Consider the following 27,890-nt stretch of genomic DNA (forward strand, 5'->3'; position numbering starts at 1 on the left):
ATATAATTATTTTTCTTCAGCTTCTGTGATGTCTATAATATTTATTATGTACACTGAGCAGGAAAGATTGTGGTTTTGAGTACTATGGCTTTAGAAGAAAAGGAAAGTGGCCTTATTTTCCAGTCTTCTAACGTTTCTAGGTTCTTGTATGTAAGTTCTTGGACTGGCTTAGGTAAGTCTAACTTTTAATTTTGTCTAACAAGACAAAATTAAAAGTTTTTGAAAAGTGGGATCTTGGAGGCATTCCTTTTGGACTTACCCCTAAGAGAGAGAGAGAGAGAGAACTCCTCATTATACTTGGAATTCCTCCAAGATCCCACTTTCCAAAAATTTTTAATTTTGTCTTGTTTGCATTAGTAGTTAATCCCCTGATCTTGCTGAATTTTTCCAAAATACCAAAAAATATATATATGTAATCATTATCCTTCAAAGTGCCCACTACATCATCGGCACATGCTAATACCTTATTTTCCTTCATAGTTGAAGGAACTGTTATTTCTCGCACAGCATGTGTATTGTCGACTTCCTGTAAGAATGGTTCAAGAACTGATGCAAAGAGCAGTGGACTAAGAGGTCAACCTTGCTTGACTCCTTTCTGAATTTTGACCAGGTCTGACAGGAACCCATTAACTAGGAGGCAGGTAGTTGAACTGGCATAGGCTCCTTTGATAACGGATAGCAGTTTTTTACCTACACCAATTTGCTGGAGGATGTAGAATAGAAAGGGATGCCAGACATTATCAAATGCTTGAGTAAGGTCTACTGATAGCACTGCCATCAACTGCTTTTTCACGTAGCAGAAATAGATTAAATTCTACTGCTCAGCCTAGTACTCCATATACCTGTGTGCTTTTAATTATGTATCTCATTCCCACTTTGAGCCTGTTATTGATAATACGGAAAAATATCTTGTAGTCAGTATTAGATAGAGAAATAGGTCTCCAGCTGCTGATTAAGGTGTGATCTCTATTAGGTTTTGGAATGAGAACAGTATGGCTTGCTACAAATTCACTTGGTATGTGTCCTGATGAGAGAAAAGAATTGAATAGTATAACAAGAATTGGAAGAATAAAATCCCAGGCCTCGCAATAAAGTTCTATTCCTACACTATCAGGTAGGATAGTGCAGGGATAGTTCATACCCATCTTGGATATGAACAGGAAAGCCATTAATGTTCCAAGAGTTATAATTTCCAGCAGTACCATTGTCTTCAAAAAGATTTTTGTAATGTTTTTGAAAGGAGTCAAGGATGTCTTGAGTGGTATACATGTCTTCTCCAGGTCTCATCAGTGGGAGCCAGAACCAAAAGTGATACCAAGGTTGAAATAATGCAAAAGTCATATTTCCATATACAAGTAGCCAAAAGGTGTTGTACCTTTTTATTAAAATACTCTGGATTAGAGATAGATGTTGAAAGTTTTTCCACTTGATTATATTATAAATTTATAAAGATGCTATATAAAGGATGAAACCAAGAAATTATATTCTTGGTTTCATCCTTTATCAAAGTGTAGGCAAACAAAGTTTGTGCATGAAGTAACTTCAGACAAGGAAACTCGCATATAGAGGCTAATGATTTCACATCAATTGCCTTAGTATCCCATAATGCAAAGCACATATCCTTACAGACATGTATTATGGGTTATGCATTATGCATTATCAGAGACCAGTTTCGACCTTTATTGGGATCTCATGTGGACTTTCAAATCTCTAATCCAGAGTATTTTAATAAAAAAGGTGTGACACCTTTTGGCTAATTGTATATGGAAATATGACTTCTGCATTACTTCAACCTTCAATTAAAGATGCCAAGAAATTATATTCTTGGTTTCATCCTTTATCCAAGTGTAAGCAAACAAAGTTTGTGTATGGAGTAGCTTCATGACAGGACAACCCGTATATAGAGGATAATGACTTCACATCAATTGTCTTAGTATAATGCTATGCATTATGGGAAGAGCCACTACCCAGACTGATTTCGACCTGTATTACCTCTGGGTCTGGCTCCCACCAATGAAATTGCAATAAAGATGAAATCAGTCTGTGTGGTGGCTCTTCCCATAATGCATAGTATTATACATGTCTGTTAGGATATGTGCTTTGCATTATGGGATACTAAGGCAATTGATGTGAAGTCATTATCCTCTATATATGAGTTGTCCTGTCATGCAGTTACTCCATGCACAAACTTTGCTTGCTTACACTTGGATAAAGGATGAAACAAAGAATATAATTTCTTGGCATCTTTAATTTATAATATAACCAAGTGGAAAAACTTTAGCTCACAATAAAAAGCAAAGATAAGGGAGTTATCATTCCTCTTTATATAGCTTTGATACGACCACATCTGGATTACTATGCTCATATCTGGTCACCTGGGTTTCTTGGGGATGAGGAAGTTGTGGAGATAATCCAGAGGCAAGTGACCAAGATGGTGAGTGGCACATGCAGAATACTCCTATGAGGATGGATGATTTTCATTGTCCTGTGTGACCCGTCTACATGTTCTTCTTTGGGAGTATGGTTTCTGAATCATCTAATCCTCAGCCCACCTGTGATACTAGTTGTTATATAGCAATTACATATTTGGTTTAATCCTTTATCCAAGTGTAAGCAAACAAAGTTTGCACCTGAAATTTTTCAGGACTGGGGCAATTAGTATCCCATACTGCAAAACACATATCATTATGGGTATGCATAATGCTATGCATTATGGAATGGATCACTACCCAGACAGGTTTCAACCTCTTTTGAGGTCTTGTCAGTGGGAGTTACTACACAGAGGTGGTGATACTAAGGTGCAAGTAATGCAAAAGTCATATCACCATATACCAGTTGCCAAAAGGTGTCAACATCTTATTAAAATTCTCTGGATCAGAGATAGTTGATGGAAGATTTTCACTTGGCTATGCTACCAATTATATATTTGGTTTAATCCTTTATCCAAGTATAAGCAAACAAACTTTGCCCTTAATATTTTCAGGAATGGGGCAACTCGTGGTAAATGTTGTATAAGTTCTGATCACGTGCCTTAGTATGCCATAATGCGAAGCACATATCTTTATGGGTATGCATAATGCTATGCATTATGGAAAGGAACACTACCCAGACCGGTTTCGACCTTTATTGAGGTCTCGTCAGTGGGAGCTAGACCAAGAGGTAATGATACTAAGGTGGAAGTAATGCAAAAGTCATATCACCATATACCAGTTGCCAAAACGTGTCAACACCTTATTATTAAAATTCTCTGGATTAGATATAGTTGATGAAAGTTTTTTCACTTGACTATACTACCACAGTTTTTTCACTTGACTACACATTTGGTTTAATCCTTTATCCAAGTGTAAGCAAACAAAGTTTGCACCTGAAATATTTTCACATTCCCTCATAACTAACATTGTACAGTCCTGATATCATCCTTGTTATCTGCCACAGCACTTTTTCCATGGTTAATTTATCCCTTCAAATCCTGAGCACATTAGTCCAAGTGTGGTCTAATCGAAGTTTACACAATGGAATGACAACTCTTTTATCTCTGTAGGTCCCAGTGTCCTTCTTAGTATTGCAGCAATCCTCAGGATTACCTTCACCACCTTTGTAATATGTTCCTTGAATCTCAGGTTTCGATTCCTTGTCTCCCCCCCCATACATTAAACTGATATTCCCATTTGCCCATCTGTCCAGTTTATTCAAATCCTCTTGCAGGGCTACCACATCTGCAATATTTACTAATAACCCTTTCCAGCTTCACATCATCTGCAAACTGAATATCCCCCTGCAATCCACTGCCAATGTCATTGATATAAAGGTTAAACAATAGAGGTCCCAGTACTGAACCCTGTGGGGACCCCACTTGTAACCTTCTGCCTCTTTAATAATGCCCTCCCATGCACAACTCTGATATATCTACCAGATAGCCAATCCTGAATCCAGTTCACTAACCTTACATCTAAACACACGTACTGCCACTCAAATATCAGCTTATCATGTGGTACTCTGTCGAATGCCTTTGTAAAATAAAAATTTAAAAAAAAAATGGCAGAATATGTCTTTCCCCCTCACCAACCTCTCTTGTCACTTTATTATAAAAGGCAACCATATCACTAAAACAAGAGTGTCCCTTAACAAATCCATGCTGACTCTCACAGATAACATTACCCTCATCTGCCCAATTCTGTAAATGATCCCTCACTAATTTCTCCAAAATCTTAATAACTACTAACAAATCCAATACAAACTGGTCTATAGTTTGACACTTCCAGTTTGCTACCACCTTAATGTAATGTCACTATCTTGCTCTCCCTTCATTCCTTGGACACCTTTCATAAGGCCAGACTTTCATTGAAAATCCAGGTCAACAGAGCTGCGAGTTCTTTAGCACATTCCCTCAAAACTCATGGCAAAATCCCATCAAGTCCCATTGCTTTGAGGTCCAGAGTACCCAGTATTTGAAACACACTCTCTTGCACTTCTAAACCTTGAACCTGCCCTATCCCTCTAGTATTAAAACCTACTTCTTCAGGATGAAGTACCCCAATAAAATGTTCACTGAACAACTCCATTATGTCATTTGCATCAGTCACTCTATTCTCATTTTTATTCAACAATGTCATTCTTCCACAATCATTTCTCCTCCTACTGGCCACAATAAAACTGGCCATAACAAAAAAACTTAGGATTTTCTTTGGATTTTCTCAGGGCCAACCTCTTTTCATATTCGAGTTTTGCCTTCCTTAACCATACTAGTCACTCTCCTGGCCTGAGTCATATTTTTTGTGCATCTGCTCTCCACCCCTCTCCTTATATCTCTTCCATAAACTCTTTTTTTTTTTACCTGCAGTTCCCATTCAATATTATCTGCCATCCACTTTACGTCAAAAGTTGTTCTCTTCTTCACCTGCAGTAGACAACTTGCTATTGCTGCTAATAAATATTCCTTCACAAGTTCCCAAGTTGATGATATCTCACCCTTCCAATTCTTCCACCCATGGAACTGCTCCAAGCTGATATCTAAGACTATTATAATCACCTACCTTATAACTCCACATACATTTCTTTTTCTTTGATACTCCTGCATGTATATTAATCTTCCAAGTCAATACCACATGGTCACTCTCTCTCTCAATCTCCAACCAGAGGCAGAAATGCTATCTCAAGTTATAATCAGATCTTCTATGACCATATCTGGAACTCTTGAACCTCGTGTTCCTTCAGCTATTGCCTAAGACATTTCCCTCAAGAATTCTGTTTTGGACATTGTACAGTCCTGATATCATCTTTGTTATCTGCCACTGCACTTTTTTCATGGTTATTTTTTCATAAAAAATAACCTATTACAACTATAATTTTCCCAATTACTTTATATGATAAGATTTCAAAAAAAGTATAAAATACAGTAAAATAATTTATCATAATTAGCATCAATACCTGCCTTATGAGCTACAGTTTCCTTAATATATTTCTTTGATGGATGAAGTGGATTTCCTAAATTTTTTATGTCCCAAAATTTTAACATATGGTCCCTTGAACCTGAGACACAGAGATCACCTTTCTGAAATTCAAATATTATTAATATCAGACCTCCAAGAATACAAAAAACTCATCACAGAAATTTATATTACATATAAATAACAAATAAAAATGGATTTAAAATCACACATTATTACAAGTCATTCAGGGAAAAAAAAAACACCATATATAAAAACTGCCCATATTCTCAATAAATATATTCACAACAAACATACTACTCATATATTCAATAAGCAAATCTTAAATGAAATGGCCAAATGCAGCTAAAGCTCAGTTCTCCCCCGTTTATTAGTTGCTACGATCAATGTTATTAGTAACAATGACTGAATCCTTAAAACTTCACAACTGTGTTATGGTGTAACCCGAGATAGCAAAATAAAAATATAAGGTTATGAAGGTCACCCACCACTTTTGAAATACCTACAATTTCTATACTGGACGGCAAGTTTATTAGGTCTTCCATCCAAGGAATTCACCAATTCAACAGAAATATTCACTCTCTCTCTCACCCACACAGGTCTACATTTATTTGTCACTGCCTGAAATAGACAAATGATGGTGCCTTTATATGCAAGTATCATGAAAACTGCTTCCCCAGCTAGGTACTCATAGAAAAAACAGTATCTACAGTATCAAGAATAGTCCATTCAACAATTAGAAACACACTAGGGCTACTGTAGCCCTATGACAACAGGAAGTTTGTAATGTGATAGGCAAAAAGATGGTTACAAGAATCGCAGTCTAATAGATGGACCATAATTGGTCAAATGGAAGTACAATATAGCAGAGTTCTGTAAATGAGCATATAAGATTATGCAGCAGACCCTATCACAGATTGAGTAGTAACTGAATTAACCAACCCATCATGCTAGGCAGTAATGATGCAGGCAGGTGATGGCAGCTGCACAATGCTGTGAAGTTTTTTTTAGCATGCATTAGTTCCTTTGATATTGTTGTGGACAATGTCTGAAATGCCACAGCTTGCTTCAACAAGTGAATCATTTCTTGCTTAAAGTATCCATCAAGTTATGGTTATTCCAGCAAGATAACACACTGTCAGTCAGGCACAAATTCTTCAGGAATGGTAGGAGCATCTGTATAGCTTTACTATATATACAGTCAAACTTGGTTATAATGAGCACTGACACTGACAAAATTTCCTCATTATATAAGGTGACAGCAGCACCTTATATAGGAGATGGATGCAGAGTAGTATACTTAGACTTTTAAAAGACTTTTGATAGATTACTGCATGATAAGTTGATGGGGTTGGATATTAGACTAGTGCAGAGATTGGAGATATTCTGTCTAATAAATATCAACAAGTTGTGTGTGGGAGAGCAATATTCCAGAAGAGGAAAGTCATTAGTGGTTTTTCCCTGAAGCACACTGCCACTAGTGGCATGCCTCAGGGGTCTGTTTTAGGGACATTGCTGTTTAACCTGTATGTTAATGATATTGGGGAAGATTTGAATAGGGATATTCAGTTGTTTGCAAATGATGCAAAGTTGGGGTGAACTATGAAGATGTAGAGTAGATGTTGTGGCCTTACATGAATATACTTAACAGAATGGGCATGGGAGTGGGAATGTTGCAATATTCAGTTCAATGTTGCAAAATGTAAGGCTTTAAAATTTGGAAAATAAAGATGGGATGAAGAATTTACTCTTGGTGGAGATATATTGTTGAAGGTGAAGGAAATAACAGATCTTGAGGTGATGGTGGATAAGGATCTAAAATTCGGAGGACATACTGCCAAAATTGTGAGGACAACACTACAAATTCTGGCAATGATGCAGAGGACGCTAAGTTGTAGAAGTTAGGAGATTCTGGTTCCATTATATAAGGCTCTGATTAGGCCACATATGGACTACTGTGCACAAATGTGATCAACTAGTTTTCAAAAGGATGAATGACATTGGAAAGGGTCCAGAGGCAATTGACTAAAATAGTTTTTGATCTCTGGAATGTTGAATATGAGGAACGGCTGAGATGCAATTTACAGTCTAGTGGATAGGAGGAAGAGGGGGTGATATGATAGAAACGTACAAGTTGGTAAGGGGTTGTTATAGGATTAATGATGAAGAGGTTTTTCATAAAATGGTGGGAGATTGGGGAGAACAAGACATCATCCCTGAAAGGAGGGTGTGAGCAAGGAGTGAGAAGTAGGTGTTTTCCATGGAGAGCTTGAATGATTGGAATGCATTGCCTGAGAGCACAGTGTTTGAAGAGAATTTGAATGTGTTTAAGGCATGGTATGATGAGCTGTGTGTATGACAAAAAGGACCTCCTAGATGAGTCTGTGACTCCATGAGATCATATGATAATTATAATAATAATAATAATAACCATTACTCATTATATTGATGATGATTTAAATCTACCTCCTTTTTTTTTCTTAATTCTCAATAACTCTATAAAAAATAGATTTAAAAAAAAGTATTAGTGAGAAAAAATAATATACTTGCATACTAGATATTATTGATATGAATATGCTTGTATAAACTACAATACACTTAATATTAAACACAATTTATCATCATCATCATCATCGAATTCCTGATATGTACCCTCAAGGGGTGTACAGGATATGATAGTACTACATGAAAAATTTACGTCATTACTAACTTCCTATCTACAATTTTCCTCCAAATCAGTCTGTTACTTGTCAAGACTCCAACATTATCAGACCTTATATTTCTATCGTCTAAGGCACTTTGTACCGTACCAATCCACCTATATTTTGGTCTTCCTCTGGGTCGTTTTCCTGCCAACTTGGCAGAGAACACTTGTTTTGCTAATCTTTCCTCGCCCATTCTGTTTAAGTGACCATACCACCTGAGATTAGCTCTGCTAACGCATTCCTGGATGCTGACAATGTCAAGTTCTTCCCTAATATCCTCGTTTTTAATATGATATTGCCATTGATGCCATCTGTTCACACTTGATGGCATCAATTTATTTGTCCATAATTAAAAACAATACCAATTAATAATAAACATGATTTCAATCAGTATTTTAAAAAACTGACATAACAGTGTTATGCAGATTTTAAACTGATCCAGCCAACTGTTGTTACATACAAAATCATCGCATCCAAATTGTTTAGCAAAATATTTTCACTTGAGACTTCAAGATTGGACCATCTATTGAGAATTCAGCACTTCTTCCTGCAATGAATCATTGAAGCAATGCTTCATCAATGTTTGTAAGATCACATTTTCTAATTTTTTTTTCGGTTGTTTTCCAGTGCCAATATATAAATATCTTTATTCTTTCATGTCAATACTGTTGAAGAGGACAAAGAAAACTTTTTACACACTTCAACATTTTTTATCCTAACTCATTAATAATTCCAACTTTTTCACAAATCGACAGACACTTTCTTTTAATAGACATGTTTCCAACAGAAGGATCCATTTTTAACTGATTTTACAGTGGTGGCAGCGTTTGGGTAAAGTAAGGGAGAAGGGCCAGAGGCTAGCGACTGGAGAGATAGATAGATAGTGAGGGAAGGTCCCTAAGGATAAGTTTAAGTTATAAACTAACCGATAATCTGATGCAGGTGGTCATAAAAACTTCCACACAACATACATTTGTTTTTGTCTATTCCAAGAACTAGCCAAGTAATCAACGATGTCTGCACAGTTACCAAAATCTGTATGGTTTGCAGCTGAACTGTGTAGATGTTGACCAGCAGTGGTCTATGTTTATAGTACATGATTACAGAGAAATGAAGGAATTGTGGTGGTTCTGCAGATCAGCAGCTAAGGAGGCTATGGATGTAAGGCATTTGTGCCAGGATGGATTAAATATGAAAAAAATAACAAGATTATGTTTAGATATCATGGTTTTCAGATTACATAAAAAATAAAACTGCAATATGATTAATAAAAATAGGAAAAAATATCCTTGGCTCACCTGCAGTACGAATGTAGCATAAGTTTACAACCTTTTATGAAAAAAAAATTATATACGAGGGTGGTCTGAAAAGTTCTCGGCTTCGAGCATAGATGGTAACACTATCGGCAAGATTTTTTTTTTTTTTTTCCTAAGTTGGTACATCTGTCATAAGCATCCATGTGAAATTGCAATCATACTATCAAGTAGTTTGTTTTATATAGCTGTCTGAAGCAAAAGTGTTGTCTGTATCTCTTGAAATGGATAAAATTGAGAATCATGCGTTAAATCTTGTAAAAGAAGGTTTAATGCCAAAAGAAATTCATTTGAAGTTCATAAAAGTTTATGGGCACTCTTCTCCTTCGTTTTCGACAATTAAGAAATGGGCTGCCGAGTTTAAATGTGGCCGTACCAGTCTTGAAGATGATCCACGTGAAGGACGTCCAAAAAGTGTAACAATACAAGAAATCGCTGATCAAGTGTGCACAATATGGTATTGAATGACTGGTGAGTCAGTCATCCAATACCATATTGTGCAATTTCATGCAAGTGCATGAAATTGCACAATATATTTTGCATGAATATATTTTGCATAAAGATATATTTTGCATGAAGAATTGCAAATGAAAAAGCTTTGAGCAAGATGGGTGCCGTGCTTGCTCATAGCAGATCAAAATGCACTCGCATGAAAATCTCTGAACAGTGCTTGAAGCGTTTTAACAAGAATAAAACTGATTTTGTGTGTCAAGTTATTAATATGGATGAGACTTGGATTCACTGTTACACACCAGAATCCAAACAGAAGTCAAAACATGGACAGAAGCTGGTTGTTCAGTGCCAAAGAAGACAAAGTCGGTTCCATCAGTAGGAAAGGTCATGGCATCAGTGTTTTGGGATAGGATACTAAAGGCATTTTGTTTATTAATTATATTGAAAAGGGTAAAACAATAACTGGGGAATATTATTCTGATCTTTTAACCAGACTAGATGAAAAAATTCATGAGAAAAGACCTGGTTTGCAGAAGGAAAAAATCATCTTTCATCAGGACAATGCACCTGCCCACAAAGGTGTTTTGGCAGTGGGAAAATTAAGGGATCTGCACTATAAATTGTTGGAACATCCACCTTATTCCCCAGATTTGGCTCCCTCTGACTTCTATCTCTTCCCAAAACTAAAACTCTTCCTCGCTGGCCAGCGTTTTTCTTCGAATCAAGAGGTGAATGCTGCTGTAGAGGAGTATTTTGCAGATCTTACTGAGAACCACTACAGGGACAGGATAATGCTGCTGGAGCATCGCTAGAATAAATGTATTAGTCTTAAGGAAGATTATGTTGAAAAATAAAAATAATTTTGAAATTATAAATTATATTTTTCATTGTTAGGCCGAGAACTTTTCAGACCACCCTCGTGTGTGTATATATATAATATACAGTCATACCCCAAAGTTACGTGGTAGGTGGGACCAACAAAAAGCGCGTAAGTCAAATTCGCATAACTCGGATATAATTTTGCATACAAACATACAAAATATTAGTTAATTGGGACCAAAGGTTTACAAAAACATCTATATTTTTTAAGAAATATAATCATAATTGTAGTTTTTCGTACATAAAAAAAGGAAGTCATTTCGATGTCAATGGTTTCATAAAATCTAATAGATTCGTCTGATGGCATAATGTCTTTTTCTTGTCACGCAAAATTTCTTCATAGCAAGCTAGTGATTTTTTTTATTCCTTACCTTGTGGCTACAATTCGTTCCTCGTTAAAATCTAGGTCCTCCAAAATCTGTAAACCTTTCTTTTATGATTGTTCTTACTGTGGATTCCTGTAGATCAAACTTCTTTGCTAGCTCACAAATTTTCATTCCGCCTTCAAAATCCTTAATAATGTTGAGTATTGTTTCCAAAGTCAATGTTATTCTTTCTTGCTAGCTGTAGAAGAATCGAACTGGCTTCCTTTGGACGACATCATTATTTTTTATGTGATAAAATTTTTATCAAGGACATAACATTAAACAATCGCAGGGTTTGTAGACTATAAAAATAGTGTATGAAGGGAGACCGCATGAAACACGTCAGTGCTTGTTCACAGCATGTGCAACACTGACAAATACGGCCGGCGCCAGAAAGATACGACTGGTGGTGAGGCGTGAAGTGGGACGGGAATACGTACATATATGAAACCGCGTAACTCCGGATTTGCATAAGTCGGGGTATGACTGTATATATATATATATATATATATTCACCATAGCCCTTAGCTGCCTTTGTGTAATACTAAATAATACCAACAGGTATGTCTTGTAGGGATGTATGCAGTGGTGAGCTATAAGAGGCTCATGCAAGCCCTTTGTTAAATTTTTCTCAAATTTGTAAACCCCTTGTTCTTCTTGTTTACTTTCTTCTTTTTTCAAAAAAAAAATTTTTTTTTGAAACATATTAAGCAACAAACTCCTACGGTAATAACCTAACAAACATTAGTCAATTTGGCAGTGTATAGATTATTTGGAATTATTGTTTCAACTCCTCTATAACGAATGCGCCCAAGTTTGAAAATAAAATAAGCGAATGCGCTATCTTTACCCTTCTCCCTTCTGGTAGCCAATCGTATAGTAAAACCAGCAGCCAATCAAATGTTTTAAAATATTATAAAAGATTTCATTCTTATTGTATTTTGATAGTTAAAAAATGTTTTTCTTATGTAAGATAAATTAGCACAGTTGATTGTGTGCAAATATTTCATGTTTAGATTATGAAATATTTGTTTAAAAATGACAGCCTTCAGAAGTTGATTGTCCTCTCATACTTTTTGATTGGAATTTGTACACAAGCTGTATTAATAAGTTTTTGTGTGAAATACGGCTTTTTTTTTTTTTTTTTTTGCTCGACGATGCGAGCCCTTTGTTAAAATTTCTATAGCTCAACACTGGATGTATGTATATATGTATCTAACAGAAATCATAACCTGCTTCTATACAGTAAAAAACTATGTCTGTCTAGTTTTTTGCTGATGAAAGAAATCTACTATACATTTTTCCCCCTTAAATTAATCTTAGCAATACAAACCTCGATAAGAAGCACAACATCAATAGGAACTCCATCACCTGCACCAAGACAGTATGAATCCATGAACATGTTAGAATCCGTGGACCAAAGCAAAGCTTGTTCTTCACACTGTATACATGCTCTTTTCCAGCTGAAGGAATTCTCTATAATCAGAATATAAATTTAAAATGCTAAATCATTTAATGAATACTAGTTTACAATCTCTGCAGAAGCAATATAAGGACATTTTAATATTAATTTCAATTAATAAAGTTAATTAACTGTTGATTTGAAAAGTGAATTTTCAAATTCTGAAACAAGAACACATGCAAATTAATGAAACTATCATGATATGTTAATGGACTGGATGATTTTGAATTGCAAATTGTCTGCATTAATAATCAAAACTAAGATGAAACAGACCAACCATCTTACACTTCTTATCAATGTTATTTCAATGACATCTCAATGATATTGTAATTGTCTACCAGGTCCCTTGCAGTTGCCAACTGTCCTACTACGGTCAAACAGGCTGAACAACCAATGTTAGAATTTCTGAACACATGGATTACATCTAGTTCTGCCACTACAGCCACTCTGGACTTGTTGACCATGCTTTGGACACCGAGTGCAGGATATGCTGGAAGAAGACAACTGTACGGCACTAACAATTACAAATATGAGAAGCTATTCCTGAAATCTGTCTCAGCTCTGAGAAAATTTCTAAATTTCAACAAATTTGGTTGCATGAAATTGCCCCAAATTTGGAAACTCATACTCAGGTCTTCAGCCCTACAACCAAGACCATCTAATTTATCCCACTAGGGGGTGCCATTTAGGACTCAAGGAATGACTTGGGTTGTCTTTCTTCAACCACATTTTCCCAGTGTTAGTGCCTGCATGTACATATCATTGTTCTGTGATCCCTAATGATGGCCATATAACGTTGCCAACATATCAGAACTATTAATTAAAATTATCATAATTAATCTTTAGTATGTAATTTCCTGAAAAATAATAAATATGGTATAAAAAACTAATCAACAGAGCCACCAACATCTGTTCTAACCAGACTTCCCTCTCAGCTGAACTTAACCTTATTCCTCACATCTTTCTCTCTAATGGTTACAACTCTAAATTACTGATACATGGAGTATATTCAGTCCATGTAACTGTCAGTTATTCTAATTTGGACAAAGAGGCTGACCTATTTCTAAACACATCTCTGAACTTTAATCTTACATTGTCTCTAAAAAAAAATAATAATAAATCTGTTCTAGCAGAATATGGGATTACTAATTAATATTAACCACAGGATCCTCTGGGATGATAAATTATTACACAGATGTTTCTGTTAATACAAATGTCTTTTTAAAGAAAGGGCCAAGTTCTTCCACACTGCCCTAATCTCAACCTTCATGATGGATTCTCAAAACCAAAACTCTGAAAAATTATTATAAAAAGGCAAAGAAGTCATGGACTTCTATGCCTCATTCCCATGGTTGGATTATTGCTTCTGGTCTTCCAACTGAAACATATGCACCTAACTTATCACCAAAGTAATCCTCACAAGCATGGAAATATACATTCCCCCACACTACTCTGAAATGCCATTCCCTAACTAAACCCTGGTTCTCCAAAAGATGTGCCAGGGCTGTACAAATGAAAAACTAAATATACCATAACTGGCTCAAATCAAGAACTCCATCCTCCTTTAGAGCTTATACTGAAGCCCGAAATAGATGCAAAAAACAATGCTTCCGAGTTTGAAAAAGCAAAAAAAAGCAGGACACTAGCAGCCTGTCCAAACAGCAGCCGAGCCTTTTGGTCTCTTGCCAAAACAATTAGTTGAAACTTTTGCCAAACACTATTCCAACCCCATCATACCCAGATGGCTCTATTTGCATCATCACCCACAGAAAAAGCCAATCTCCTGGCTTCACACTTTGCTTCCAATGCATACATAACTGACAATGGTAAATGTCCCAACCATTCCAGAATACAATTCCCAACATACAGTGCCCCCCTATATCCTTTTGCCAGAAAGAGAAACAGGACCGCTGCCAGATTAGATCGCACCCTCAGGCAACAATTAAATATCGCCCCTAATGGATTATAAGACAAAAATATAAGAAAATCTCCAATTGCTATTTTGTTTTTATTACAAGAGAAACATTAATGCAAAACAATTATATAATAATATTAATTAAATGTTTGTTCTATGGGGATATCGCACAATAAAACTGTTTATAAGCTCTTCTAAATTTAATTTATAAGCTATGTCTGCCTCTACTGATATAGTTGCAAGACCAACCAATCTTTCTTGGGTCATTGCTGTTCGCAAATAATTTTTAATCAATTTAAACTTGGAAAAAATTCTTTCTGCACTTGCTATGCTAACAGGAATTGTTAGTGTAGTGACGGTGCCTACCGCAATATGGCTGAACGAGCACCCTTATTAAGCTGCACCATGAGGCAGGCTGCCTCTATGCTACACCCTGTTGACTCTACTGTGTCCAAATTAGACACACAAAAAAAAAGTTTCCTGGCCCTGATGGCATTCCTCCAGTTCTCCTGAAAGTATGTGCACCAGAACGGATTCCTATCCTATATCGCATGTATATACTCTCTTACTCCATTGATATCTATCCCACAGCCTGGAAATTGGCCTATATTCAAGAAGGGTGACAAGTTGCTGTGGTCCAACTACTGCCTTAATTCTCTCTCTCACCTCAGTCCTGTCTAAAGTAATGGAAAAAATCATCAACTCTCAACTCCTACACTACCTTGAAGGCATCCACCCACCTTATAAATGACTGCCAGTATGGATTCCATCGCTGCTGATCAACAGGAGATCTGCTCACATGTCACCCATCTCTGGACAAATGCCATAGAGAAGTTTGGCAAATCTCAAGTGGTTGCATTTGAACTTGATATCTCCAAAGCTTTTGACTGGGTCTGGCACAAAAGCTTCTTACAAAGCAAACTACCATCATTTGGTCTGTTTCAAGACTTCTATAGTTGAATTGCCAGCTTTCTGTCTGGATGCACACTATATGTGGTGGTGGATGGTTCTTTATCCTCTCACCATTCAACTAATGCTGAGGTTTCACAAGTTTCTGTCCTCTCACCAACATTCTTCCTGCTATATATATCAATGACCTACTTCAGTTGATCTCCAACTCAATATACAGTTTTGGAGATGACAGCACGTTGCACTCCTCCCTTTCATTTGATAGACCTTACTCTACACAACTCACCTCAATCTACAGAACATCAATCACCACTGCCCTCATTTCTTATCTCCAAGCCATCCTCCAATGGGGTACAGATAACCTCGTCAATTTCAATGCTAACAAAACCCAAGGAGATGTGCTTTGCATTATGGGATACTAAGGCAAGTGATGTGAAGTCCTATCACCTTTACCACGAGTTGCCTCAGTCCTGAAAATACTTCAGGTGCAAACTTTGTTTGCTTACACTTGGATAAAGGATTAAACCAAGTATATAATTTCTTGGTATCTTTAATCTATAACAAAACCCAGTTCTGTCTTATTTCTCATAAAAATAAAGAGCCACTTTCTTCCAGTATTATTTTTGACAACACCCAAATTTCCAGACAAGTTGAGATTTCTCTTCTTGGAATTACCCTGACATCAAGCCTCTCCTAGCATAAACACGCCACAACCATCGCATACTCAGCTTCTAAAAAACTAAGATTTCTCTTTCGCTCAAGATGTTACTTCACCCCTAAACAGCTGTTAATCTTATACAAATCACATATCCTTCCAGCTATTGAATACTGCTCTCACATATGAGGGGTGGAGCTCCTAAAAGCTCCCACAAAATGCTTGATTCAATACAGAGAAGAGCAATTAGACTTATTAATGATCCATCTCTTACCAACTCACTTCCTCCACTTTTGCACAGATGTTTGGTTTCTGCAATATGTGTATTCTACAAATATTTCCATGGTAAATGTTTATCTGAAATAGCATCAATAATTCCTCCACTTAATACTAAGCTCGTCGGAACATGTGCAGCTGCTGTTCAACATCCCTTTACAGTGCACCTTGAAACCCACAGAACAAGTTTCTTTTCTTCCTCCTTCATCCCTGCAACTGCTGTATTGTGGAACAGTCTTCTCCCTGTTTTGTTTCCCAAGGAATACAAATATACAGGCTTTTAAATCAAATGTAAACAAGTTCCTCCTTTCCCAACCCACTACCCATATACAGTACTAACGTACTATAGGTTGATCAACCAACCTCTCGTGCATGGATTCAACGTAAAAATAAAAAAAAAAAAATTATTAAAAAAATGGTTCTTGTGGAGATCCATTTGGAGAAAATTGCAAAACTCATAATAATGTGAGTATCTGTTGGATTTCTGTTTGGGGGGATAGACTAGTCATTACTAACACCACATTCCAATATCAAGATACACAAATTCACATAGAGAAAATGTTTAACAAATAGGAAAAGTCTTATTCATCGTGTTACTGTTGATAGCAATATCTTCTGACTAGCTCAGACAGGATAGAGAAGCACACAGGGATTTGAAATGGGAAAATATCACAATTTAGTTTTTGAACAAGATAAAAAATGAAAAGAAAAATGAATGTATGAAAGTTTCAAAAAGAATCATAGTTGTGCAGCCTTCAGAGGCGAACTATAGACCAAACTATACAAATATCGTTAGAGGGGAAAAAAAAAAAGGAAAGTATGTGAAAACAAGAACCAAAGGGGGGGGGGGGAACACCTCCCCTCGATGAGTCTTGACAGACTTTATGTTCTTAGGAAGGACCTCCCATTATGAGTCTTTTGATTCCATGGAGGCCTGAATAATAATAATAATAATAATAATAAAAAGCTTGAAGACTAAGCAGCAAGATCCAAAGGAAGTTCAGTGATTCAGCCAGAGAGCATATGCAAAGATAGGGAGATCCAAACTTCATAGTGGACCAAGAGGTTTAAAGAGGCAGTCCTGGAATTCATATTGAAAGTTCTTAACAAGTCAGCAAGTTCTTAAGAATACTGAAAAAAAAAATATATAAATAAACTAAACTATATGTAAAAATAACAAAACAAAATCATGGTAAGAATATAACTATAAAATAACATGTATGCCACAGTAGATAGTGTGTGACATACGTGTTATTTTATAGTTATGACTACTCCACAAGTTTCGCTATAGAAGAAAATGGCAAGAATATAACAAGAAGACTTGGGTAAGAAAGAATATGATGATATATATGAAGGCATAAAAACATTCTAGGATTATCAAAATGGCTAAGAAATGGAGGAAATGATAATTCATGATTACCATTATCATATGAACAATTACCATGGAAATATTTATAGAAGATGCATAAATCCACAAAAAATCAGAATTCCATGTAATTTAAAAACAGATACTTTACCAACATCCAAGGTCTCCGGACTAATATCAGTAATGTGCAGCACCATTTATAGACATTCGAACAAAATATGTTATTAACCACTAATGGCAACATCCCACTGCAGTTTTCCTCACTGCATCTTCCATGATGCTTTTCATAAGAATATCAGGCCTTGCACATTTGTCAGATCTGATATCCCATGCCAAAGGTTATTTTGACCTGGAATCCTCTTTATATGATCTGCTTTGGCTCAAGACTTTCTTACCTAATTTTGTTGCTTTCAACTGCTGCCTCTATCATTCTCCTAACTCTGATGGTTTTATTGACTTATTTAGCTGTTTATCTCTGAAAGTCAATCACATAGTCTAATGATGGCTAGGTTGGCCAAATGGTTATCATATCTGATCTCCAACTAATAGGTCACAGGTTCAAATCCTGATATGGGTATAGATGTTTGTGATTGTCTTCAGGTGCTGAGATGAATCTCACCACCCAGTATGAGACCACTGCCCTGCTAATTGGAGTCCTTTGTCAGGTCTGATATCTGGAACATTGAAGTGGCTTGAAAAGTTCGATGTTTCATCTCTAGAGCAGGGTTTCTGGACTATGTAAAAAATAAATAAAAAATACAAAAACTTATAAAACTTAATAAATAATAGAATTTAAAAAAATCCTTAGCCTGCTCTTGGTTCTAATGTACTATAGGCTTACAACCTTTCATGAGAGAGAACCACAAAAAAAAAAAAACAATTACTCTAATAGTGAGATAATCTTCCTTGATTATTTCACCATACATAATTCAGACTAGCTTCACTTCTCCAACTCCACAGGCATGTAAAAGAAGCAGAAATGTTTGCTATCAGTAATGACTAAATGCAAACTGTTCACCCACCCACCAGAATTCTACATAATCCTCATCATTCTCCCAATATTATGGACCCTTTCTTAACCAGCTCTCCTTCCAAAGATACTGCTTATGTTAGCTCTCCTCTTGGCAAGTCTCATCACTGTGATTGTCTGTGAAAGTACTAGTGGTGGTAGTTGGCAATAGATGGCGTTGGTGGTAGATGATGACGGTTGGTGGAGTAGTGAGATGAGGAGTTGTAGAGATGATGCCCTCCCTTGATGAGTCTTTGGACTCCTTGGAGGTGTGATGTAATAATAATAATAATAATATCATATGGCACTACAACAGTGCCAATTGCGATGACCATTGGGATTTCTGGACCTCATTCACATGGTCTGATTGTTTCTACAATCCTTCTCCAACTCTTGTTGGAGAAGGAAAAACTGATGACAAGAGGATCTGTTTTATCTTTAGGAGATGTTACCATTGTACCAATAGGTGGAAATGTGGAAGAACAAGGTTGCATCCTACAGCCTTGGTGAGGGACCAGACTAGACTGCCATTTGAATAGGAGAGACAAGCTTAACGCATTTGTTCCTTACAAAATCTGCCTTGGATTTCTGGATTGTTACAAGCTGTAGTATATAAGATGAATGAGAGGCAGGAGTTGTTGATTTGAACCATTGGGCATGTGTTGAATTTTTGGCTCTTTTGATCCTAGTGTTGAATGCTTTCCCTACTCCACTTAAAACCTTTGACCTTCCAAACCCTAGTTTTCCAACAACTATGCCAAAGCAGTCTAAGAGCCAAAAATTCAACACATGCCCAATGGTTCAAATCAACAACTCCTGCCTCTCATTCATCTTATATACTACAGCTTGTAACAATCCAGAAATCCAAGGCAGATTTTGTAAGGAACAAATGCGTTAAGCTTGTCTCTCCTATTCAAATGGCAGTCTAGTCTGGTCCCTCACCAAGGCTGTAGGATGCAACCTTGTTCTTCCACATTTCCACCTATTGGTACAATGGTAACATCTCCTAAAGATAAAACAGATCCTCTTGTCATCAGTTTTTCCTTCTCCAACTCTTGTATAGATGATCAAGGCAAATATCCTCCTGCTATTCCATTAACCATCCACAGAATATCCCTCAGAAATTTCCTAAAATAAAGAGCCAAAAGGCTTCAGTTCGGCAATGCAAAAATGATAAAAATCAAGTGGATATTAAATTAAATGCAGCATTATTTCAAATGCCAAATACAGAAACTATAAAAGTTTCGTATCGAATTTGACCAGAGAGCTTACAGGAATACACTCACCAGCATTTACAAGTTGCTCTAGTCGGACCTTATAGGAAACACGATCACTATGCCCATGTATCCATACATTCGCCTCCTATTGGTCAATTCTGATAAGGTTTCACTGGCCTGACAGCTCTTTCAAACTGGTTGGTTTTCGTCAGAGACCAGTCAGAAAACCTTAAGAGAGCAAAAACTCTCTTGCAATATTAAGGAACTTGAAACGTCGGAGAGGTGTATTTTTCATAAGCAAACTCTCGGTAGGTGCATAAAAGTATTTACTAAAATAAAGAGCCAAAAGGCTTCAGTTTGGCGATGCAAAAATTATAAAAATCAAGTGGATATTAAATCCAGTATTATTTCAAAGCTGAATACAGAAACTATAAAAGTTTTGTATGGAATTTGACCAGAGAGCTTACGGGAAGACACTCGCCGGTATTTACAAGTTGCTCTAGCTGGATCTTATAAGAGACACAATCGCTATGCCCAAGCATCTGTATATTCGGTTTCTGCTCTGATGAAAACCAACCAGTTGAAACAGCTGTCAGGCCAGTGAAACCTTATCAAAATGGACCAATAGGAGGCAAATTACGGATGCTTGGGCATAGCAATCGTGTCTCCTATAAGTTCCGGCTAGGGTAATTCGTAAATGCCAGCGAGTGTATTCCCATAAGTTCTCTGATCAAATTCCATACGAAACTTTTACAGTTTCTGTAATGCTGGATTTAATATCCACTTGATTTTTATAATTTTTGCATCACCAAACTGAAGCCTTTTGGCTCTTTATTTTAGCAAATACTTTTATGCACCAACCGAGAGTTCTTTTACGAAAAATACACCTCTCCAATGTTTCAGGTTCCTTAGTATTGAAAGAAAGCTTTTCTTCTCTTAAGGTTTCTGCCTGGTCTCTGACGAAACCCAACCAGTTTGAAACAGCTGTCAGGCCAGTGAAACCTTATTAAAATTGACCAATAGGAGGTGAATATATGGACACCTGGGCATAGCAATCGTGTCTCCTATAAATGCCGGTGAGTGTATTCCCGTAAAATCTCTGGTCAAATTCCATATGAAACTTTTATAGTTTCTGTATTCGGCTTTGAAATAATGCTGGATTTAATATCCACTTGATTTTTATAATTTCCTCAGAAATTTTGCCAAGAGGACATCAATAGCTAGTAAGGACATCAAATACCAATAAGCCTCCTAATCCTAGTTGTACTAAACGATTGTGCTCCAGAACTTACACCAGTCATGTGCTATCTCTTCAAATTGTAATACTGATCTGGGATCTATCCAATAGGTTCAAAACAAGCTTTTATCCAGCCAGCTCCCAAAAAGAGAGATAAAGGTCAACCATCAAACTATTGCCCTGTTGCTCTGACTTCAATAATAATGAAAAAGGTCATCAACAGTCAAATGCTTCTCTAAGAGATTCACCAATTACATAGTGATCACAAATATGGATCATCACATTCTAGCGCTGCAGCAGATCTCCTAGCTAACCTCACCCACCTTTGGTCACAGGTGATGGAAAAGTTTTGAAAAATTCAAGTGGTCATTTTTGATATTTCCAAGTAATGTTCATTCTAATTTTTGCCAACCCATGTACACAAGTTTCCAGTCTTAGACTCAATGTATGATAGCCTGTGCTCACAACAGAAAACGTCACAAACCACAAACTCTTGCCTAAAATTGGTGACATCTTTATTGTCAAAAATGCATGCAACATACAAAAGATTTTGTGTGCTGCATGCTACATATTTCTAAAAGAGTAATCTAAATGATTACTTCTTCAACAACTTAACTAAAACTGCTAATGTATTAATGTTGCCCTTTTTTTTCATCTAGCTATAACCTATAAAATTATGAGCATTAAATTAATTAGGGCTTGGCCACTCTTTTTTTTTTTTTTTTTTTTTTTTACTGGTGTGAACATGCACATCTTAGAGAGAACACTGTTTCCAAGGCATTTATAATCAGGTCTGGCATCCTTTTCCTTCACTTCCTTCAAGTGAAAGAACAAGAAAGTTCTTTCACTTTCTTCTAATCATGTACCAACATGAGCAGCTGCTGGTCAATGCCATGTACAATTCAGTTCCAAACTTACTGAAACAATTTCTCATCCTCCTCCATTTCCTATAATTCCCTACAGCTACCATTCATATGATATTCCTCCTTCCCTTTATAAATGGATTGTCAGCTTCCTCTCCAGTGGTTCAATGCAGGTCATGGTGGATGGTTTCCATTCAGCAGATTTTTCAATCAATGGTATAAAGACTGTGCTTTTAATGGTATAATGCCCTGGTATAAAGACTGTGCTTTTAAATACACTCTTTCTTCTATACATCAATGTACCCCTCTTTCATATTCAATCCTATTCAGAGTTTTGCTGATGACAGTACTCTTCACACCTCTATCATTTTCAAAACCTTGTAGTATTCAGATACTTCACTTTTCAAGATTTTCTTTAATCAATGCCACAAACACTTATCTCCTTGCCATTTTCAAATCAAATGAGGATAATCTGATGAATCTGAATGCAACCAAAATGCAATCCTGTCTTGTTTCACAAAACAAAGACCATCCTTCACACTCCCTCACTTTTACCAATACTCCACTTACCAACTAAAATTAGGTTTTCTCTTCTTAGATTGACTTTCACATCTAGCCTATCCTGGCATAAGCACATCAGGGTCATTGCCTCTTCTGCTTCCAAAAAGTTTGATATGTTTTACATTCTAAACAGTACTCTTCTGCTCAACTCCTGATATTTTATAACTTATATAGTGTCCCAACCTTAGAATACAGTTCCCATATTTGGAGTGGTGCACCTAGGACCTCCTTCAGAATGCCTGATCATATTCAGAAGAAAGCAATTTGTTTCGATGATTCCACACCCTGTCGCTTTCCCACAGACACTCTGTTGCTGCTTAATGCCTTTTCTATAGATATTTTCATGAGCAGTACTCCAGCGAACTGGCCACTACTATTCCTCCAATTTCTTCTAATCGTGTACAAGCATGAGCAACTGCTGGTCAATGCCATGTACAATTCAGTTCCAAACTTACTGAAACAATTTCTCATCCTCCATTTCCTACAACTCTCTCCTCAGTTCTTCAAGAAATACATCAACAAATTTCTTTCTTCTCTAACACCACAGCATTGTCAAGTCATTATTATTATTATTCAGGCCTCCATGGAGTCAAAAGACTCATCGTGGGAAGTCCTTCCTAAGAAACACAAAGTCTAGCAAGACTCATCGAGGGGAGGTCCCCCCCCCTTAAGAAACACAAAGTCTATCATACCACAACTTCAACTCATTGACCGTTCTCATCACTCCGTCAGGCAATGCATTCCATGGTTCAACCACCCTCCATGCAAAGAAACCACTCCTCACCCTCTTGCTCACAATTTCCTTTTGTAACTTCCAGGGATGGTCTCTTGTCATCACTCCTTCCCGCTATGTTCAACCAAGAGAAAGAACTCTTCAGTGTCAACCCTGTAACCACCTCTCAACAGTTCAAGAGTCTCAATCATATCACCTCTCCTTCTTCTATCCACCAAACTCTGCAGCCCACATTCCCTCAGCCGATCCTCATAACTATCATTGTACGGTCCTGAAACCATCTTTGTTATCCGCCTTTGTACCCTTTCCACAGTTAATTTATCCCCTTCAAATCCTGGGGACCAAATCTGAGAACAATAGTCCAAGTGTGGTCAGATCAGGGTCTTATACAACAGAATGATAACTGTTTTATCTCTGCAAGTCAGTGTCCTTCTCATTATTGCAGCAATCCTCTGTGTTACCTTCACCACCTTTACAATATGTCCCTAAATTTCAAGCTTCTATCAATCATCAACCCCAGATCTCTTGTCTCTCCTACTTCCTCCAGTATAACTCCTCCCATAGAGTATGCTGTGTCCCATCGATGTTTCCCAAACCTCAACACCTTACATTTTGCTGCATTAAACGGAAACCCCCATTCATTTGCCCATCTATCTAGCTTATTCAAATCCTCCTGCAGGGTTACCACATCTGCACTATTACTAATAATCCTTCCCAGCTTCGCATCATCTGCAAACAATTGAATATCCCCTTGCAATCCACTGGCAATGTCATTGATATAAAGGTTAAACAATATAGGTCCCAATACTGAGCCCTGTGGGACCCCACTTGTAACCCTCTGCTTCCTTGAAACTTCCCCACCATACACAACTCTCTGATACCTATCAGACAGCCAATCCTGAATCCAGTTGACCAATCTGACACTCAGACACATGTGCTGCAACTTAAATATCAGCTTATCATGTGGCACTCTGTCAAATGCCTTCGCTGAGTCTAAGAAAATTGCAGTATATGCCTTTCCCTCATCTAATGCTCTTGTAACTTTATCATAAGAGACTAGCATATTGCTAAAACAAGAGTGCCCCTTCACAAATCCATGTTGACTCTCACAGATAACATTATCCTCATCTGCGCAATGCTGTATATGGTCCTTCACTACTTTCTCCAAGATCTTACTAACTACTGATGACACACAAACTGGTCTATAATTAGACACTTCCAGTCTGCTACCGCCCTTATGCAATGGCACTATCTTACCTTCCTTCCATTCCATGGGTACCTTTCCAGCAGCCAGACTTTCATTGAAAAGCCAGGTCAAAGGCACTGTCAGTTCCCTAGCACATTCTCTCAAAACTCATGGTGAAATACCATCCAGTCCCACAGCTTTACTGACATCCAGAGTACTCAGTATTTGAAACACACTCTCCTCCTGTACCTCTAAACCTTGAACCTGCTCTATCCCTCTAGCATTAAAACTAACTCCTCCAGGATGAAATACTCCAATAAAGTGTTCATTGAACAATTCTGCAATGTCTGCTGCATCAGTTGCTCTATTCCCATTTTTATCCCACAATAATCATTCTTCCACAGTCATTTCTCCTCTTACTGGCCACATATCTAAAAAATTCCCTAGGATTTTCTTTGGATCTTAGGGCTAATCTCCTCTCACATTACAGTTTCGTCATCCTTACCATACTAGTCACTCTTCTGGCCTGTGTCTTATACTCTTCATGCATCTTCTCTTCACCTGTCTCCTTATATCTCTTCCACAGCCTCTTTTTCACATGCAATTCCTGTTTAATAATGTTTGTCATCCACTTTACTCCAAATTGTGTCCTCTTGTTCACGCGTGGTATACAACTTACCATTGCTGCTAACAAATATTCTTTCATAATTTCCCATGCACTAATGATATCCCAGCCTTCCAATTCCTCCCTCCATGAAACTTCCCGAAGTTGACGTCTAAGACTATTATAATCATCTGCCTTATAATTCCACATACGTTCCCATTTCTTTGATACTCCTGCATGTCTATTCATTTTCCAAGTCAAAACCTTATGGTCACTTTCTGCAACTGGTGGGAGAGATGTCATCTCAGTTATTATCAACTCTTCTGATGCTATAACCAAATGCAAAACTCTTGAACCTCTTGTTCCCTTTATTACATGTTGGCTAAGACATTTGTCCCTCAAGAATTCTAGAAATCCATTCCCTTATTGCTACATGCATCTTCCTCTCCCTAGTTTATACTACTGTAGTTAAAATCTCCCATAACAATCATTCTTCTTGCACTTGCCAAACTCACTGTCTAAACGTTTCCTGGTCTCCACCCTCTATACTCCTGGGTCTGTAGCAACACCCCACTAAATATCCTGTCTTGCCCACCTCTACCTCACACCAAGTCATAAGTCTTATGTGCAGAGTTGACAACAATTGTTATGCATTCCGGCTGTCTTTCAACATTTTTGGTTTCTGATGGCCTTTTTCTATCTGAAATACCTTTCAGTATTTCAGGTTGCATTCCTCATGAATATTTTCTATCACTTTCATTTAACTGTCTTTCAAAGTAATTGCTCAAGACATCCAGAATATCTTAATATCCACTTTTTAAGTAATCTTTATTTTCATTTCTTACATAGCTAAGCCTAATAAATATGATATTATTTATTAATATTAAATATAATAATATATAATAAAATATATTATTTATTTATATTAATTTCTAGCACACAGCAACAGTTTTTAATTCGTAAACCACTGACTGCTGTATGTACCTTGTATTCCCATTTCTTTGATTTGCTTGTTTCTATGCACTAATGATGATGTACTGCTATTTTCAGTACGAAATATCTGTATTTTCATTTCATTAAAGTTAATTACTGTAGCTGTCATGTAATTTACTATTTATAGTCATGCCATAGGTACTTTTACAGATTAGAATCATACTACCATATTACTACGAGGGTTGTCTGAAAAGTTTTCGGCCTCAACCATAAATGGCAACACTATTGGCAAAATTTTTTTTTTCTAAGTTGGTACATCTGCCACATGAAATTTCAAGTCATTCTATCAAGTAGAAAAAGTGTTGTCTGTATCCCTTGAAATGAATAAAATTAAGTATCGTGCAGTTATAAAATTCTTTGTAAAAGAAGGTTTAACACTAACAGAAATTCATTCGAAGTTCATAAAAGTTTATGGGCACTCTTCTCCTTTGTTTTCGACAATTAAGAAATGGGCTGCTGAGTTTAAATGTGGCCATGTCAGCTTTGAAGATGATGCACATGAAGGACATTCAAAAAGTGTAACAACACCAGAAATCATTGATCAAGTGCACAATATGGTATTGGATGACCGAAGAGTCAAAGTGCATGAAATTGCTGAGACTATAGGCATTTCAAAAGAATGTGTATGATATATTTTGCATGAAGAATTGCATATGAAAAAGCTTTGCACAAGATGGGTGCCGCGCTTGCTCATAACTGATCAAAAATGCACTCAAATGAAAATCTCTGAACAGTGCTTGGAGCATTTTAACAAGAATGAAACTGATTTTGTGTGTCAATTTATTACTATGAATGAGACTTGGATTCATCATTACACACCAGAATCCAAACAGCAGTTAAAACAGTGGACAGAAGCCGGTTGTTCAGCGCCAAAGAAGAAGACAAAGTCGGTTCCATCAGCAGGAAAGGTCATGGCATTCATGTTGGGATGCTAAAGGCATTTTGTTTATTAATTATCTTTAAAAGGTTAAAACAATAACCAGGGAATATTATTCCGATCTTTTAACCAGACTAGATGAAAAAATTCGTGAGAAAAGACCCGGTTTGCAGAAGAAAAAAAATCATCCTTCATCAGGACAATGCACCTGCCCACAACAAAGGTGTTTTGGCAATAGGAAAATTAAGGGATCTGCACTATAAATTGTTGGAACATCCACCCTATTCTGCAGATTTGGCTCCCTCTGACTTCTATCTCTTCCCCAAACTAAAACTCTTTGCGGTCAGTGTTTTTCTTCGAATCAAGAGGTGATTGCAGCTGTAGAGAGGTATTTTGCAGATCTAACTGAGAACCACTACAGGGACGGGATAATTTCTGGAATAAATGTATCAGTCTTAAGGGAAATTATGTTGAAAAATAAAAATAATTTTTGAATTATAAATTTGTTTTTTCATTGTTAGGCCAAGAACTTTTCAGACCACCCTCGTAGTAGATATTTAACACGATGGTAAGCACCTACCGGATTTCTGTTCAGGATGGAATAGTTTAACATTACTAACACAATACTCCAACGTAAAGATGTATGCACAAATTTACATGGAGAGAAAATTCAGGAAATAACAAAAGTATGACTATAGTAATGTTGATAATGATATCTTCATACTAGTTCAGGACCCAAGAGCATACAGGGGGATATGAAATAGCAAGTGATTGCCATTTAGTTTTGAGTAGGATAAAAATCAATTTCATATTGAAAAGCATGTAAGAAAGTTTTAAAAACAATGAAACCTGAGCATCTTTCCGA

The 27,890-nt window shown here is 36.8% G+C and overlaps 1 protein-coding gene across 2 annotated transcripts in view; it reads right to left on the reverse strand.

The window, feature by feature from the left end:
- LOC150108577 (F-box/WD repeat-containing protein 9-like) overlaps positions 1 to 27,890 on the reverse strand; it is a 243,118-nt gene that overhangs the window by 135,165 nt on the left and 80,063 nt on the right. For both annotated transcript variants that reach the window (XM_090416020.1, XM_090416021.1), the window contains exons 3-4: positions 12,496 to 12,638; positions 5,432 to 5,551 (exon numbers count right to left, since the gene is read on the reverse strand). In XM_090416020.1, the coding sequence (XP_090272146.1) occupies positions 5,432 to 5,551; positions 12,496 to 12,638 (263 nt within the window). The remainder of the gene's footprint in view (positions 1 to 5,431; positions 5,552 to 12,495; positions 12,639 to 27,890) is intronic.

The sequence above is a fragment of the Typopeltis vanoorti genome, chromosome 3 (genome assembly GCF_054136105.1).
Source record: "Typopeltis vanoorti isolate ZY-2024b chromosome 3, IOZ_Tvanoo_1.0, whole genome shotgun sequence".
NCBI lineage: Eukaryota > Metazoa > Arthropoda > Arachnida > Uropygi > Thelyphonidae > Typopeltis > Typopeltis vanoorti.